General features: G+C 49.3%; 6 protein-coding genes across 6 annotated transcripts; 1 reads left to right on the forward strand and 5 right to left on the reverse strand.

Moving 5' to 3' along the window:
• Positions 1 to 172: 172 nt before the first annotated feature.
• On the reverse strand, positions 173 to 1,891 carry FMAN_12892 (uncharacterized protein; the record flags this gene model as incomplete). The annotated part of the gene is made up of 1 exon (XM_041823387.1): positions 173 to 1,891. One exon carries the CDS (start codon positions 1,889 to 1,891, stop codon positions 173 to 175), a length of 1,719 nt encoding a protein of 572 aa, XP_041688972.1.
• Positions 1,892 to 8,064: 6,173 nt separating this feature from the next.
• On the reverse strand, positions 8,065 to 9,138 carry FMAN_12893 (uncharacterized protein; the record flags this gene model as incomplete). The annotated part of the gene is made up of 1 exon (XM_041823388.1): positions 8,065 to 9,138. The coding sequence occupies one exon, from the start codon at positions 9,136 to 9,138 to the stop codon at positions 8,065 to 8,067; it is 1,074 nt and encodes a 357-aa protein (XP_041688973.1).
• An 879-nt stretch (positions 9,139 to 10,017) lies between these two features.
• FMAN_12894 (uncharacterized protein) lies at positions 10,018 to 11,823 on the reverse strand (the record flags this gene model as incomplete). Its single annotated transcript, XM_041823389.1, has 3 exons — positions 10,018 to 10,172; positions 10,224 to 11,431; positions 11,480 to 11,823. 3 exons carry the CDS (start codon positions 11,821 to 11,823, stop codon positions 10,018 to 10,020), a joined length of 1,707 nt encoding a protein of 568 aa, XP_041688974.1.
• Positions 11,824 to 12,255: 432 nt separating this feature from the next.
• FMAN_12895 (uncharacterized protein) lies at positions 12,256 to 14,564 on the reverse strand (the record flags this gene model as incomplete). Its single annotated transcript, XM_041823391.1, has 5 exons — positions 12,256 to 13,419; positions 13,464 to 13,892; positions 13,941 to 14,235; positions 14,291 to 14,438; positions 14,489 to 14,564. 5 exons carry the CDS (start codon positions 14,562 to 14,564, stop codon positions 12,256 to 12,258), a joined length of 2,112 nt encoding a protein of 703 aa, XP_041688975.1.
• Positions 14,565 to 15,410: 846 nt separating this feature from the next.
• Positions 15,411 to 16,183, reverse strand: FMAN_12896 (uncharacterized protein; the record flags this gene model as incomplete). Its single annotated transcript, XM_041823392.1, has 2 exons — positions 15,411 to 15,933; positions 15,981 to 16,183. The coding sequence occupies 2 exons, from the start codon at positions 16,181 to 16,183 to the stop codon at positions 15,411 to 15,413; spliced, it is 726 nt and encodes a 241-aa protein (XP_041688976.1).
• Positions 16,184 to 16,268: 85 nt separating this feature from the next.
• Positions 16,269 to 16,535, forward strand: FMAN_12897 (uncharacterized protein; the record flags this gene model as incomplete). The annotated part of the gene is made up of 2 exons (XM_041823393.1): positions 16,269 to 16,376; positions 16,422 to 16,535. 2 exons carry the CDS (start codon positions 16,269 to 16,271, stop codon positions 16,533 to 16,535), a joined length of 222 nt encoding a protein of 73 aa, XP_041688977.1.
• Between the last annotated feature and the right edge of the window lie 101 nt (positions 16,536 to 16,636).

Consider the following 16,636-nt stretch of genomic DNA (forward strand, 5'->3'; position numbering starts at 1 on the left):
TATGAAGAGTAAAGTATATAAGGAGTGTAAAGAAGATGTCCAGCGAAGTAAACGTGCTATGTCCAAGCCAAAGCCAAAGCTAAGGCAATCTCATAATATCATCAGAGCCTCTTCCAGGCTGTCCTCCACCAAGTAGCTATCCCCCTCAATCTCTCCGCGAATTCAACACCTTTTAGTAACCGCCCTTCTTGCAGGCGCCCTTGTGCTGGTCCCAGTACCAGCCCTGCTTGCAGCTGCAAGTCTTGGACTTCTTGTCAAAGACCTGGTCGTGCTTCTTGCAGACGCAGCCGCCGTACTTGTACTCGGCATCCTTGCCGCAGTCGTAGGCGCACTTGTGTCCGTCCCAGCTCAGGTCCTTGGGGCACTTGCAAGACTTGCTCCAGCGGTCGTAGTACTGGCCCTTGGGGCACGAGCACTTGCCGTACTGCTCGATCTGTCCCTTGGGGCAGACACACTTGCCGTAGGCCTCGACCTTGCCCTCGGGGCACTCACACTTCTTGTGCCACTTGTTGTAGACCTTGCCGGCGGGGCAGACACACTTTCCGTGCTCGTATGTCTGGCCTTGAGGGCACTGGGGAACACACTTGCCGTACTCGAGCTTGAAGCCGTCCTTGCAGACACACTTGCCGTACTTCTCAACCTGGTTGTCGGGGCAGACACACTTTCCGTACTTCAGAACCTTGCCGGAGGGACACTCGCACTTCTTGGTGTGCTTGTTGTAGGTCTGGCCCTTGGGACACTCAGGAACACATTTGCCGTACTCGAACTTGAAGCCATCCTTGCAAACACACTTGCCGTACTTCTCGACCTGGTTCTCGGGGCAGACACACTTTCCGTACTCAAAGATCTTTCCCTTGGGGCAGACGCACTTCCACTGGTCCTTGTCGAAATACTGACCGTTGGAGCACTTGGGAATACACTTGCCGTACTTCCACTCAGTTCCCTTGGGGCACTCACACTGGTCGGAGTGAGGGTTGTAGCTCTGACCCTTAGGGCAGTCCTTGATGCACTTTCCGTACTTCCAAGAGGTTCCCTTGGGGCATTCGCACTTGTGAGACCACTTGTTGTACTCCTGTCCCTTGGGGCAGACGGGCACGCACTGGCCATACTTCCACTCAGTGCCCTTGTTGCATTCGCACTTGTCCTTGTGCTGGTTGTAGTACTGTCCCTTGGGGCAGTCCTTCACGCATTTGCCGTATTTCCAAGATGTGCCAGCAGGGCATTCGCATTTGCCGGAGTGCTGGTTGTAGGACTGGCCCTCAGGGCACTTGGGAATGCATTTGCCATACTTCCACTCAGTTCCCTTGGGGCAAACACACTTGCCCTGGTCCTTGTCGTAGGATTGGCCGTAGGGACACTTGGGGATACATTTGCCGTACTTGTACTCAGTGCCCTTGGGGCAGACGCACTTGTCTTGGTCCTTGTCGTAGGTTTGGCCCTCAGGGCACTTGGGGATACATTTGCCGTACTTCCACTCAGTGCCCTTAGGGCAGACGCACTTGTCTTGATCCTTGTCATAGGACTGACCATAGGGGCACTTGGGGATGCACTTTCCGTACTTCCACTCAGTACCGGAGGGACACTCGCACTTCTTGGAGTGAGGGTTGTAGACCTGGGGCTTGGGGCAAGTGGGCTTGTTAGGCACACATTTGCCATACTGCCAGGTGGTGTCCTTGGGGCAGACACACTTCTTGCTGTCCCAGGTGAGCTGCTTGTCGTTGCAGACACACTTGCCATAGACTTCCTTGGCGTCATGGCCACAGTCCCAGCGCTGGACAAGAGTGTCGGAGTCATCCCGAGCCTCAAGACCGAAGTCGTTCTCGGCATCGGGGAGAGCCTTGACCGAGACGGTCAGGGCGAAAAGATTGATGAGGAGGTACTTGATATGCATGATAGGCAACTGCAGGCCTTTCAGCAACGAAAGTGGTTTGGGGTGAAAACGAAAGAAGGGGAGCGAATGGAGGAGGAGGTCAGTCTAGTTTGAGAGACCGGTGCCTTTCTTGACTTGAGAGTGAAGAGACAGAAACGAATTTGGTGAGGATATCATGAGGTTTAAGTAGGAGATGTCTGACTGCAGATGGAATACGAGATCTTGATGGTTAGGGCCCATCCTCCGTCAAGATGATCCTAGCATCCAGATAGGAAGTCAGCTCATGCTACTTTGGGAAGCATGATGCTCCAAGGCAATAGTTCCAAAGCTAAATTCTCTCTTAGACCGGCATCCTCCTCTCGCAGTGTGACATGCATGCCATGGCCAGCCTCAACTGTGGATGCCAGCTGTCTGGCCCAGGGGGGTTGCATATACCACGCCCGAGGAACAGGGAAGGCAGACACAGCAGGACAGGGGCACGAGAAGGTTGGGCTGAGGACAAACCATGACAGCACGGGACATGGAGCAGGCCCAACATTATGCTTACTTGTTGCAACGTGAAGGCAGAGCCGGCTCTAGACCGGACAAGACTTTGATAGTGACAACTTAATCCAGGCTATTGTTTTGTGCCGTGATTGATCCAGATTAGCGTTTTGTGCCGTGATTTCTAATTCTGTCCCGTCTGTGTGTCTTGGAAATGGTGGGTCAGGCTCCAGTGACATGCTAGATAATCTCCGTGAGTGGACGGTCGGCTGAATCCATCACAAAACGGAGAAGCGACGAGCCGAATGGGACCCAAGGTCTGGTCTGGTGTTCCCGTAGATAGTAGCACAGCATACATTCATTCATATGAGTGTAACGATTTAGTAATGGCAGCTGTGACGCAACAAGGCGTTTTCCACGCCCGGGGCGGATGCGCTGGCTGCATCACACACCGATTGAGGAATACGAGGTCCTGCAGTTGCAGATGGTGTTGAAGCTGCAACATCTCGTTGGAGGAGAGGCTCAAGTTGGCTCCATTCTCCGCGCAGCACCAAGGCAAAAATAAGTTGACCGTAAGGCTGGCTAATGCAGGTTGATGGAAAGACAGTATTCTTAGGTCTCACACACGGACAACTCACCAGGGGCAAAAAAGAAATAGACGCGATCAAGAGGTGAGGTTGGGTGAGACAAGCATGGATCCCTGTCGAGGGCCTGGATGTCTCGGAGCCGCGATCTAGGACTATTCTCTTCCCGTATTTTTTGCCAACGAGCTGAACAATCCCCGGCACAAACAAGCGTATGCGCGCGGAGGTACATAGATCCGAATCTCATCAATTGGGCCAAGCTCGCCAAGTCTGGAAAGACCCGATCTTGTTCAAATACGAGGCCCCGGGAGAAAAGGGGGACATTTTCACATACGAGGAGTGCATTGATTGGTAGACAGAGCAGCCACGCACGGGTGAAACAGAAAAAGCAGCTGTTGGTAAATATAGCCAGAAGCTGCAGCCACAGAGAAACATGTCATTGCTGCGAGGGGTTGGCACCAGTCAGAGAAAGGCATGCAGCCACATTTTTCTTGGTATTGGCTGGTGGTCCACCTAAAGAGGGGGAAGATTTGGGATAGCGACCGACCGTTCCGTGCCCGACAACCGATGGAGGGCGAGGGGCCCTTGTATGTATGCCAAGAAGCATCAGAAGATGGTGGAAATAGCTGGATATGGCCGACATGCAAGGGATGTTTGCTATGCTCGGTCGATCTTGTTCTTCTCAGACCTTGTCTCGCTTCGTTTCGTTTCATCAACCCCGCCCGAGGATCCGACGCAAGAGACAAGAAAAAAACATCGTGTCGCTTCAATAGTGGCCGTGGCCCGCCAACTCACGCGAATTACAGTTCAAGTCCTAGACAGGGGACCCCTGTTCTCCAAAAGCTTAGGGCCATAAGCTCGATCGCGGGGACAGTCTTGGCCTGATTTTAGCTCAGTGATGATCATGATGTCCAGACCGCGAAAGGCGTGTCTCATTGGCTGCTCCTGTGCACAAACGGGAGAATCTATTCTTGCCAACGTGCATAACTCCCTGACTAATACTCTCTCGGTTAGAACCGTTGCGATCGTGGTTTTCTCGGGTATTTTTAACTTCAGTAGTCTGTGTTCTCTTTCCTTACCATGACGGCGATGTTTCTACTCGATTACACTTTACCTTGGGGTGAGCAGATTTCCATTGAATAATCGTGACGTTTCAGGTCTGGCCCAGCTGCGAGGAAAACAAAATCCTGGTTCATGTTGCATTTTCAATCGCTACAGCTAAGCTTGGCTGGGCCCAAATCTCACCTGCAGCTCTAGCATCAGGAGAGAAGAAAAACGCCCATTGAGAAATACATCACGGCACGAGAAACAAAGTTTTCCGCCGCTTATTTGCGGGGAATGGCTGATCGAACCTGGGAAAAACTATCCGCCCGTTGTGACGATCCAGGGCGCCATGCCTTTCAATTGGTCACCCCAGAACACGAGAGGCTGGCCCCCTCCCCAATTCTTGTGTCCTTTCCCCTGTAATCTTTGCGTTAACGAGATTTTGTTGATGTTTGGTAACTTTATTTAACGCCTGCAGACAATAGTTGTTATGCCACAACTGTAGAATCCTTGGCTATACAGGTCAGCTGATGACGGCCACTGTGAGTTGTTTTTTTACGGCTGATTGTCTCTTTTTCACGGCTGAACGTCTAATCCATGTAGAGCTCAAAGGATGATGCATGTTTCTCTGGGTCCGAGCGAGCCTTGTTTTCTGCAATGTCATGTTTATCACTAACATCTTGAGTAATTGACTTTTCAGCTCAGTGTTGCTTTTTTCACATGGTGTTCTGTTTTTATCACGACACTATCAGATCATTCACCGGCAGATACGTCGTGCAGCTGTTTACCCGCCGTAGTCCATGATGCCTACCAGAGTAATCACACAAGTCCATACTCGTAGAAAAACGCCTGATCTGCAGTCAGACTCTCTCAACATATTGCCTGAAATCGACACGACCCACGTCCAGTAAGCATCTTACGGCATTGTCCAATGACTGTGTTGCCCTAACGTAAGCCCATTTGGCCATGCTGAGCTACTCCTCCAGCAGACTTATATCCATGCCGTCATTATACCCCCCGACATCCGATGCATTACAGCACTGCATACCTTTAGTAGACGTATTTTTCACCGTCCTTCTGCACGCTGACCCAAGTCTTACAACATTGGGTAGCTGAGAAAAGCCACCAGAGTGCGGATTCACCGGATGGGAGGCAGAGGTGTTGTGTCACATCGGGTAAGCAAGCCTTCAATACTCTATTATGTCGGGCCTCAAGTGTCATTGACTTGAGGCTGGCGATTTGGGGTATCGAGCTATGCCCCGGGATTTCGTCTGGCAGGTTCACTGGAGAGCCTTGCAGGTTAGAGTCTGGCGATACGAGGTTTGGAGTTTACCCTACGTATTCCTTTTAATGGGATTTTCCTTGAACGATAACTCTTTACCAAGATGCATCTCGTATAATCTTCGTGATCATGACGCCCAGGTAACACTAAACTGACACGGCAGTTGGCACAAAGTCCATCTATGTCTGTGCCATTTTTCTACGGTGAAAAACATGGACAATTAATTGAAATTCGTGCCTTGCATACTGATTGCAATACGGCCAAAGAAAGTCCGCCACCAATTCAATCCCTTAGCAGTCGTAAACAATGCACTTCATCCCAAACTACTCCTCAGAAGTTCTTTTTACTGCTCAATTAAGATGTCGTCGCTTTGCGCACTGATCAGCATTCCAGTAGAAGCGCGTTCCTGGTGTCTTGACTAGCGTGCCAACGCCTCAGACATGACTGGCAACGGCGCCAAACCCTCTAGCCACGTTCTCACTGTCTCTCCTCAATAGCGTTGGACTGTGACTTTCAACGGTTCCCGCATTCCAGTCGTCCCAGCTATCGGGTCAGCGGCAGGAAATACGAGGCCAGATCGAGGAGGCAATTGCCGATAGAGAGCATTTAGACCTTTGGCTTGGTAACAGTTGGCTTTTCTGGGCATCTTGTGATCATAGTCCTAGAGTTTAATTATTAAGAGTTTGGGGCAAGGTGTTTGCCGTTGAACTGGTCACGATGGAGGTTTGCGGGCGGAGCTGGCTTCTTTTATGATTCCTCCGCTTGCTGACGGGACGTCACTCAAGTCTAACAAGAGTCGCTCCTTGGCGAACTTTGGCATGGAAACTTCTTGCAAGATCTCATTTTCACAAACTGGGCGGCCTGTGAGTTTTAGTGGTATTTTCTGGTCGGTGGACCACGTCTGAACTCGTGACTGAGGCTGAATGAGAGCGTCTCTAAGTAATGTTTCTTTAACTTCATGGCCGACTGTTCTACCAATATTCCATACCACTAGTCATTTTAAGATCAGTTTATAAACTGATATCAGTTTATAAACTGATATCAGTTTCTCGTCTAATGAATGGCCTGGAGCGAGGGAGCTTCCTCAAACCCAGCGTCTCTTTCTTACCCATATCTAACAGATTCGGCTCTGGCGACCGTCATCTTACAGATATCTTGAAAGACCACCAATGTGTATCGACTTATTCACCAAAAGTTTTATTCGGATCTGAGCTTTGTTTCTGTCAGTCTTCGTTCTATTCATACTGCCTCGCATCCTTCTTGAACGGTCCGGAATGCGGCTAAAGTCCACTTCCCCATTAACTTCAATAACATGCACGCCACTCATGTCTGCAAGATCTAAGTGGACGGCGTCAGATTCTCTGGGTCTGTGCCTCATCTATAGGGTGACAGCTACGCAAGTTGGTGCCGTATACACATATACCAAGGGCGTAGAGACAGAAGACGGGTTGCCTCCCAATGCACGTATGATTTGCAGCATGTAAAGGTTTGTCTTTGCTTTTTGGACGTTTGAATGGTGTTGAACTGACAAGCAGCCATCAGTAAGTTCAGAAAAACTCTCCCGCCTGCCATAGTGAGGCAGGCTAGCTGCATGAGACTATCGACACCATCAAGCAACTCTTATTGACACCAGAGCTTTATATCTTTTGTTAGAGTTTTATGACTCTACATTTAAAACCATATATATATATATAAGATATTATACTGAGAGAAAAATGAAGGATTACTGTATACTGATAACGGCGTGACATTGAGATCAGTTCTTATCTCTGCTATTATGCTGTGATACCCCACGCCATATACTCGCATATGTACTGATAGTCCTACCCAAAAAGTAAGCTTAATTGGACAGTCTCACCTTGCGACATTCCTCCATCGATGGCGCCATCTGAAGTACTGTATTAGATGCATTGGCCGCGCGTCAAGGATGGAGTGCAATCGTTTTGACTAGCAGGATCTTGCATATGCAGTAGGCTTCGATCTCTGCACATAACACACTGTTTAAGGTGTGTTTGAGAAGGCTTCTATGCTTCAATAGATTGATCGGACTTGCATGCATAGACCGTAACCCTGCTGCGTCGAGGGATGCAGACGGCGTTGATGGCGACATTTGAGCTGAAATAACGCCATAGGGGTCTAGAGATTGCTGCAACTAGGTTATCGATGAGTTTGACCAGTTATATGAGAAAGCGACGATCCGAAACACTGAGTCTGCCTCACTGGTAGTCGCCTCCCGGTCTGGCGAGGATAAGTATTTCGAGTAAAAAGAGCCAAATTATCTTAGTAGGGCTCACAGACAAACTTGAAGCCGATTGTAGCTCATTCAGATCGGAACTGCATATATGCAATATAACTCAGTGAGATCCTCGCATTCAATACTATTTTTCACCTTGAAAGAATTAAGGAATTATGTTTTCGGTGAAATTACTTGATAATCTCATTTAATTGCATGACTGGTGTTGAGAGTCGGAAACTGTAATGTGGCTGTGACGAACACTTCACTCGTGGCGGTCATGTCGCAAGCCACAGCAGAGAGAAAACTCATGGTCGGGTCAGCAACCTCCAAGACAGTGTCACACAATGCGGGGTAAACGTCATCAGAAGTTAAGAGTCATACACGGCCATCAAAAACATGTCACAAAGTGCATGGACTCTCATTTGTTCACACGTCAATTGCTATATGTATACGTGATTCAATCACTATGTACAAAGAATAAGTTTCACGTGGGATCCTGTAACGATCCATCATTCCATCCACGCAAAGATCAGAAACTCAATCATCCATCTCATACAATCTCAACTTAGTGCTTGAGAGCTCGCTTAGCCTTGAGAGCACGCTTGGCGGCGCGCTTGGCCTTGCACTTGCCACCGGTAGAAGGAGCCTTGGTGGCAACGGGAGCAGAGGTCTCAGCGGGCTGCTCAACGGGAGCCTCGGTGGGGGTAGCAGCGCTGGCAGCCTCAGTGGTAGCGGGGGCAGAAGCAGCGGGAGCATCGGTAGCAGGAGAAGAGGCGGCGGGAGCCTCAGTAGCGGGAGCGTCGCTGGCAACGGGGGCAGCGCTGCCAGAACCGGAGCCGGAGTCGGAACCCTTGTCGTTGGTGCAGTCACCGTCGCTAGCCTGGCCAGCAAAGTTGGGAGTGTGGTCCTCACAGCCGCTGGGCCAGACCTTGGGGCCGGGAGCAGTGTAGTTGGTGACGGGAGGGTAGTAGATGCTGAGGAGCAGACCGGGGTCGGTGGCGGTATAAGCACCGGGGAGAGAGACAACGGGAGAAGGCTTGCCAGCACCAGTACCATCAACGGTGAGCTGAGCGCAGCCAATGTAGAACTGAGCACCGTTCTTCTCACCAGCGCCGTGGAGACCAACGTGCTCGGCGCGCATGAGGTAAGTACCCTTGGGAGTCTCCTTGGGGAGAGTAAAGGTGAAGTTCGTGATGCCGTTGGACTGGCCGTTCATGTAGTTGGCCCACTCAATGCCGTTCTCACCAATGGTCTTCCAGGTCATCTCGTAGACCTTGAACCAGTCGCCATCACCAAGGTAGTCAGAAGCCTCAGTGCCGTCAGGAGCCTTGCTCAGGTAGACAGCCAGAGGACCGGGGTGGCCCATGTCGTTGGCGACAGTGAAGCCAACCTCATCGCCAGGAGAAACAGCGTGAGTCTTGGTAGCAGCGCGGATATCCTTGTCGAGACCGCCGGCATTGCAGATGATGTCCTTGGAGGTGACGTCGGTGATGGGGCTGTTGTTGTTGGTGGTCTTGCGGACGTACTCATAAGGCTCGGTGACCTTGCCGTTGACGATGAGAGCGTCGAAGTTGTAGTGCGCAAAGGCAGTGGGGAGGGCGGCGACGAGGGCCAGAGCGGTAGAGAGCGAGGATCGCATCTTGAATGTTGCTTTTTTTAAAAAAGGACTGATATAGTGGTAAGAAGTATTTCGTAGAGTTGGACACGAAAGGATAGCTAAACCACCAGGGTCTGCAAAGAATGAAATGATCTCGTAGAGAAGAAAAAAGAAAGGCGCAAGCAACAGCTGCGAAAAAGTAAGAATCAGATCTTTGGATGGAAAGAATGGGATGGAGAGGAAAGAAAAGAAGAGCTGCAAACAGGCGGGAGAGGCCATGGCTTTATCTAAATGGAGGGAGGATCCCTTGTTTCTCGGATGTGCACTTCATTGCTGGAATATCGGTGGATAATACGCGCCAACTGAAACTGTTCCTGACATTAGACGCCAAGGAGCGATCGTTGGGTCGTTTGCCAATGTTTGGAGGAACTGGTTAAGGGGGCTCTGTTTGAGATTTGGTGAGTCTGGTGAGATACCCTGTCTTGTCAGTTACGCGAGACGTCTCATATCTCGGACATGTAAGCGCTTTGGGCGATTGAGCGAGGGCATTGCGAAACTGTTTGCAGAAACAATTGTAAACAACTTGACGTTTCGATATAAGGTTGTTTATAACTGTAAGTGATGAATACGAAAGAAATAGTGAATATTTGAAGTGTTTTTGACCCTGTAAAGTCAATCGTAGATGTTAATTAATTCTGAAAACTTAATCGACAGAGATAATCTCACGGCCTTGGCATTTTGGCTAGCTGGAGTGATTGGTGGAAATTGATGCGCACAGGGGGTTCAGTGCCGGATGTAACAGGTCAGTGGAGATGGATCCCAGCGCCAGAAGAAACGGAACGGAACAAGTTCAGACGAACGGAAGAATTGTGACAAAAGCTTGACCTGAGAATGACCCTCTATTTACACGTGATGTCCCCCTTATACATTGGCCTTATCAAAATTACGGATAAAATCATAGTAAAATTTGGCCATGTTCATCTGCTCGCTCATCAAAAGCCGCTCGTTGACGCCGTGGATGTTGGAGAAGGACTTGAGGCTGCCGGGGCTCCACCTGTAGATGTTTTTGGAGAGATCTGATTGGGTGTTTAGTGACTGGCGGAATACCCTGGACTTGAGAGACTTACTGAGATAATGGCGAGTGTCGGTGTTGCCTGTCATGGCTCCTGGTGCTGCGACGACTGTCTTTGCTTCTTGGGCGAATGAGTGACGTACCGTTCCTGCGAATATGTCCCAGATTGGACCGGTTGTTGGTGATTGAGGTGTTATGTACGACTTTTTCTTCGCTGCGATTGTCAAAGTACCCTTGTACTTCTGCTGCCAGAGCTTCTCGTCCTTGTTGCACTGGCGGGACAGGTTGTTAGCAGCAAGATATTCATCATAGTCTCTGTCATCCTCAAAAGCTTCAACTCGAAGGTTGTGACTCTCAGCAATCTCCTTGACCAACCCCACAATTCTGTGCTGAATGCTCCCAATGCTATCCTGCGGCGCATACCGATGGTTAACGCCAAGCGTCACAAACTCTGGCAACGCATTGATCTTTTGACCCCCAGAAATGACATCAATGGCCTGTGATGTCTGAACCATGTACTGCATATCGCGCGACAGCTTGGTCAAGAACTTGGCGACGCCTTGGAGATTTCCACCGTTGACGAGCTTAGTGAGATCGGGGAAGACACGGGGCGAATGCTCGGCGAAGCAAGCGAGGCATTGATGAATGGCTCCGTTCTTGGCGATTTCGGGTTTGAAGGGGTTGTGTTCCAGGGTAGTAACGATCTCAGCCATTATGCCAATCGCCGTATGCGGTGTTGGCACTGAGCTATGGCCTCCGACGACACTGACATTGAACCAAACATCAAGATACCCTTTTTCGTAAACAGCGGGTAGTGCGTATAAAACATCTCCCATCTTCTGCAGCCCAGCGCCGCCTTCGTCGAGAATAGCAGCAATGCCATGCTCTCCATATCTCTTCTCCAAATGTTTCGAGATGTGACCCGCTCCACGATGACCAGAGCATTCTTCATCAAATCCAAAAGCTAGAATAACTGTACGACGGGGCTTGAAATTCTTTTGGGATAGCAGTGCTTCTAGGGCAGACATCTCAGCTGTGATGGCTGATTTGTCGTCTGAGGCGCCGCGGCCCCAGAGATAGCCGTCTGTTTCGTTGTAGAAGGCGTCAAAAGGTGGGTGGACCCATTCGTGGAGCGTTCCGGCGGCCACGGGGACGACGTCTTGATGACCTGCTAGGAGGATTGGCTGGAGGGATGGGTCGGAGCCTTGGAGGGTGTAGACGAGGCCAAATTTGTTGACTTTTTCTGGGGTGATGTGTTTGTGTCTGATTGTGATGAGACTTTATCCATAAAGAGTCATTGAGATTACTTACACAGTAGGATATGCTTTCTTGAGCATTTTTGGAATGTCATAGAATGGCTTCCATCTATCATCTGTATCCAAATCCCCCATGTCATCATAGCAGATCGAGGGGATGCGGACGAGAGATTGATGTTTCTTGACCATCGACTTGAGAGCCTTTTTGCTGGAGAATAAGTCATGCGAACTTTCAAGGCCATCGTCAGAGGGGTTCAACGGAGCGGGAAGATGGCATTTTGGATTAGTCTCTGCAGTGCCAGCAACGTTGATCTTATCATTGAGACGATGCTGCGCATCATGCGAAAATGCAACAGCACCAGCCGCGAAAGCCGCGGAGACAATACCAGTGAATCTCATCTTGATTGATATCTTGTGCTTTGGCTTGACAATCACATCATGAAGAACAATCAACATGGCGTCAGAGCATCCTTATACTTTATCTACACGAGAGAGTTTCTTGGCACTCTATCATCAACTATTCCCAACACAGGCACCAAGAAGCGAGTTTCGTCAGCTCACCTCGAGAGCTGAACAAGTCTTTCGCATCCGGCGCATTAAGGTTCAGACCCCGCAACCAGCCTGCAACAATCGCGTGATGGATGAGTCTGGAATGATGACGAGAGTTAAAATCTCTTTCGGATTAGACGGCCAAATGTCTCGGTCGTGTCTTGGCGGAAAGGAACATACCGAGGCAATGAATGTGAAGAATTAATAAAAATACATTTTTTGAATTACATATGAAAAACAATTTGGTCTGTAATCTATACACGGATTCTGTGGCGCGTTGCGCTAGTCTTTCTTCTCCTGATCCCCAGTCTCTTCATTCTTCTTCACCTGTTGGATGAGCGTGACACCTGCTAACTCACTAGCGCCATCATGGACCTGCTTCGTCCAGAACGGGTCTCTCTCCATCACCAGAACCGACTTGCGTCGCTCGCGGTGCGCTTCACGTACAGCTAGTCCAGACTGCTGTTTCTTCGTCTCCAGCTCTTCAAGATACTTAACGCGGTTTGCATAGCGCTGGTTGTAATCTTCTCGAATCCGCTCAGAGCCGATCTGCTGAAGAACGAAGCGGACAAGAGACCGAAGGAGGAGGAGAACGTGTTCGCTGATAAAAACTGTAACGGGAAGGGTAGCCCAGCTTCCCATTGTATTGCCGACCTTGTCGACGCTGAAAAGATGGACGATTGCCGCTGTGCAGATACTTCCGAGCCAGGTTAATGCTTCGAGGGAATAGATCCAAGGGCCGATTCCGTCGGAGCGAACTGGTGCGGGGCGTTGATGCTCCAGTGAGATCTTTGCAAAATCAGATCGTAGCTCAATCCAGTTGTTGATGAGAAAGCCCATTGGGATGATTGGCCAGACTGGTGAGAACAGAGCGAGGTATCCGAATTGAAGAACAATTTCTGCAATGTCATCCTGGACGTTGTACTTTGGAAGAATCGCCTCGTTTCGAACACGTGATAAGAAAGCTGTCTCTTCAGGATCATCCTTCACCACCGCAAGAAGCATATCGCCCTTTGACCTTGCCCTGCGGTAATCTCTATACCAATCTGAGAATTTATGCTTAAGCATCGGAACGATGTTCTCTTCAAAGAAACCTGATAGTTGACCTGTGACTGTTAAAGCAATGACTTCGTTTCTCAACCTATCGGCGTCAAGATGAAACGGCTGATGGACGAATTTCTTGCCGACGCTCGCAAATGCAGCTGACAGGAAATTCTCGAGTTTGGGTACGACGGTCCCGCCGAAGGGGATGTAGATAAATGCCGTGAGGAAGATGGGGAGGTAGTTGGTGAACATGTTGAGGACAAAGACTTTTTGGGTGAGTGACATTTCGTGCAGGTCGGCGGTACGGTGGTTTTCGAATTCCGTCATCCATTCAGCTGCGTCTTCGAGGGCGGAGGTGATATAAGGAAGAGATACAGCCAGAAGAATTGTTGGAAGATATTCCTGCACATGTTAGACAAGTTTGTTAGTGAAAATGAGGGACCTACCAAGTAATCCTTATACGGCCCAGCATACGTCTCAGAGATCAAGATCTCAATAGTAAACACCGCGATGATGGTAACACCCAGCGCCAAAAACGCCACGATCAAGAACGGAATCTGCAACAACTGCCTCACGACTTTCTTCCATCTAGGAAAGTAGTAATGTTTCCGCCCGCTTTCATCAACATACTCATAGTCATACTTGAACTGCGGTCTGTTGACTTTGACATGCTGAATACCCTTGACGTTCCAGCGCAGACTCAGATCGATCTCCTGAATCTTCCAGTACTCGAGGAACACAGTGCACCAGACGCTGGTGAGAATGCCGTAGGCGAGGGAGTATCGTGGGAGCCAGAGCCATGCGATGACGCCTGTTATGGCGGGGAATGTGAGGAAGAGAAGATAAGCTTGGATGAAGGCGAAGTAAAAAGCGACCTGCATTTGTAAGTGCGTGTTCATAAGGATAAGTGAGAGAGGACGTACCTTTGAGCCATGGAGGTTACGGATCTGATCAATGTCCTCGTTGGACAAGAAAAACCTTCTGCTCAGATACTTGAGCAAGGACTGGTTGACTTTGGAATTATGGATGGGAAATACCGCCTTGACGTTCTTCCATTTTCCTGTTCCGGGGGTGATGCCTGCACCACCAAGTTCCTTGGACCAATTGACGATATGGTAAACTGAGAGGATGTCCTCTGCTTCATAAGCTCCATCGACGACTGTGTTTTTATCACCGCCAGGGTGATTCGGCGTGATGCCGTATAGCCAGTCCTTAACCCTGCTGTCTCTGTTAATGAAGTCCTGTCCGAGTCACCGAGTCTACTTGCCTGGACTTGTAGACAGCGTTGCCGAGGAGTTCACGTGGTGCTTTGGCGAATACAAGAAGGGATTGTTCATAGCCCGCTCTGACCTCGACGTCAAAGCCAGTTTCCTCCAGGTCCGCAACTAGGGTCTTGAACTCTTTGATGGCCGTATCATGATCTACCCAAATCAGCACATCATCTCATCTCATTCCCAACTATGAGACTCACCCGTCTCGCCAAAATCGTACAGAACGACATACTTGTCGTTGTACGTCGTCTTATCCTCGAACCCCATACTCGGCATCTTCCAGCCTATAAGATCCCTGTGCTTGTCCCGTCTTGTGTCGCGGTCTAGTCAGGCAATACCCCTTGCGCGGCGGAACATACCAAGAACGACAGACAGAGAATACAACCGCGGAGATCCGGTGTAGAGAAGTGAATAATATGAAAGAGCGGTTGATGCAAAGAGTGAAAAGACACGGTTTGGGGCTCCAATACACGTCAGCTGGGTCCACTTGGCCAAGAATGTTGAGCCGGATTGGGCGGCTAAGTCGGCACAAGAATCTTGGTGTTTTGGCCCTTGGCGATAAAGTTTCTGTACGTGATTTGCACTGCCTCGCTGACGATGGAGTGGTAATTTTAGGGGTCTGAGGTTATTGGTTCTTGCGTATTGAGATCGGATCTACAGGAGCCGTGAGGCGTGATGTTTGGCAATGAAACAATGCCGTGATTTTCGTATTGACAATTTCGGGTTCTGTGCATCTTAATTATCGTCGTCATCTTACAACTTGGCAGTCATCTGCCAAGGTCGTGGTACTGTTATCTTATCACTGATAAGATAGCCAATTGCGGGAGATCGCGAACGGGCAAGATACGGTCAATTGTGATTCGAAACTTGAGTAAGAAGAAGAATTCTCATGCATTTAGTGGCTCGACAATGTCGCCGATGATTGATTGACTTGTATGTAAGTGAGATTGTTTGAGATGCTTCTTAACTGAACATGAGCGGCATTCCTGACAGAGACAAAGCTCAAACTCTGATAGAACTTGAACATCTTGAAACTATGCTCCAATGAGCGCTTGGTAAAGATATATTTCCTCTAAATCCGGTAGATCGGTAGTCCTTAGCCCTGCAGATCCCCCGTGGTGTTTAGGTCGCAAGGTCACGTTTGTTCCAGCAGATCAAGGCGGGCCTTATCCAATTACCTTTTTGAGCGGAGCCATGGATCAAGTAGCCGCGCCTGTGATGGACTAGATAATTGCAAGATATTGATTCGTCTTCTGAAGAGCCTAGATACATGCATTGATATGCCGGAAGCCATGGACCCTGAACCCGAGTCCAAATGGATGCACCTCCACCAAGATCCAATGAAAAGATGGGAGTGACTGGAAATGAATGGGATGCGATGCAAGAACCGATGGCCTGATACACTGTCAGAGCACGAGATAGAATCGCAAGCCACCGATCAGTCAGATAACTATTCTTGTTCAATATCAAGCAATGGAAATTGCCGAGGTGATCATGTCCGTCACTTCCATCCAATCCCCTCAAGGTCACACGATGGCACACGAGCAGCCAAACACCAACAAGAGAAAGATAAGCATTTCGCGATGTCATCGTGCGGAACTTAAGCATTTCAACGTATCGGGACGAATCGTTTATATGCTCAAACCTGATGATGGTTGCCAGTCACGGTATGGAGCACAAAAGTGTACTTACAAGTAACGAGACTTGTGGCAGAATGAGATGTTGTCGCAGCGCCATTTACACTGTGATGATGAGGGGTCTCGAGATTGTCGTCCAACGTTACCATTTCGACCCCGCGATGGTTCAACATGACGTTGGTCAGCATCATTTCCCCGTGAAGTATGGGAGGGATGACGACACGAGAGACGAGAGCTGGAGTTATATGAAGCTGCCATCCCAGCACTGTATTGTCGCTCCAGACTTGTTCTAAACACCAGAAGATTTATAAAACATATCACAATACAGCAAGACAAAAACATCATGCCAGAGAGAAGACCTTCTGGCCCAAAGGCCCCGACTGGTCTCAATGATGAGACGGCCGAAGAGGTGCACGATATCATGCACCAGGCCGAGATGGAAGAGCAAAAGGTACGTCGCTGTGATGAAATGAATACATATACTAATAAGCAATAGATGCACGGAAAAGATGCGCTGTGTCAGGATGATGTCGGACCAAGTGAGGGAGGAGAACAAAAACAACAGTCGGCGATGGGCAAGGTTAAAGAGGCGCTGAATCTGGGCAAATAAATGTTGCGACAACCACCAAGGTACCTAATGATGGGATGCTTTCTTATGTCGGCGTTGATATCAAATTGTTACATTAATTGATCTTCATTTATTTATTGGCA

This window comes from Fusarium mangiferae (assembly GCF_900044065.1).
Source record: "Fusarium mangiferae strain MRC7560 genome assembly, contig: FMAN_scaffold015, whole genome shotgun sequence".
NCBI lineage: Eukaryota > Fungi > Ascomycota > Sordariomycetes > Hypocreales > Nectriaceae > Fusarium > Fusarium mangiferae.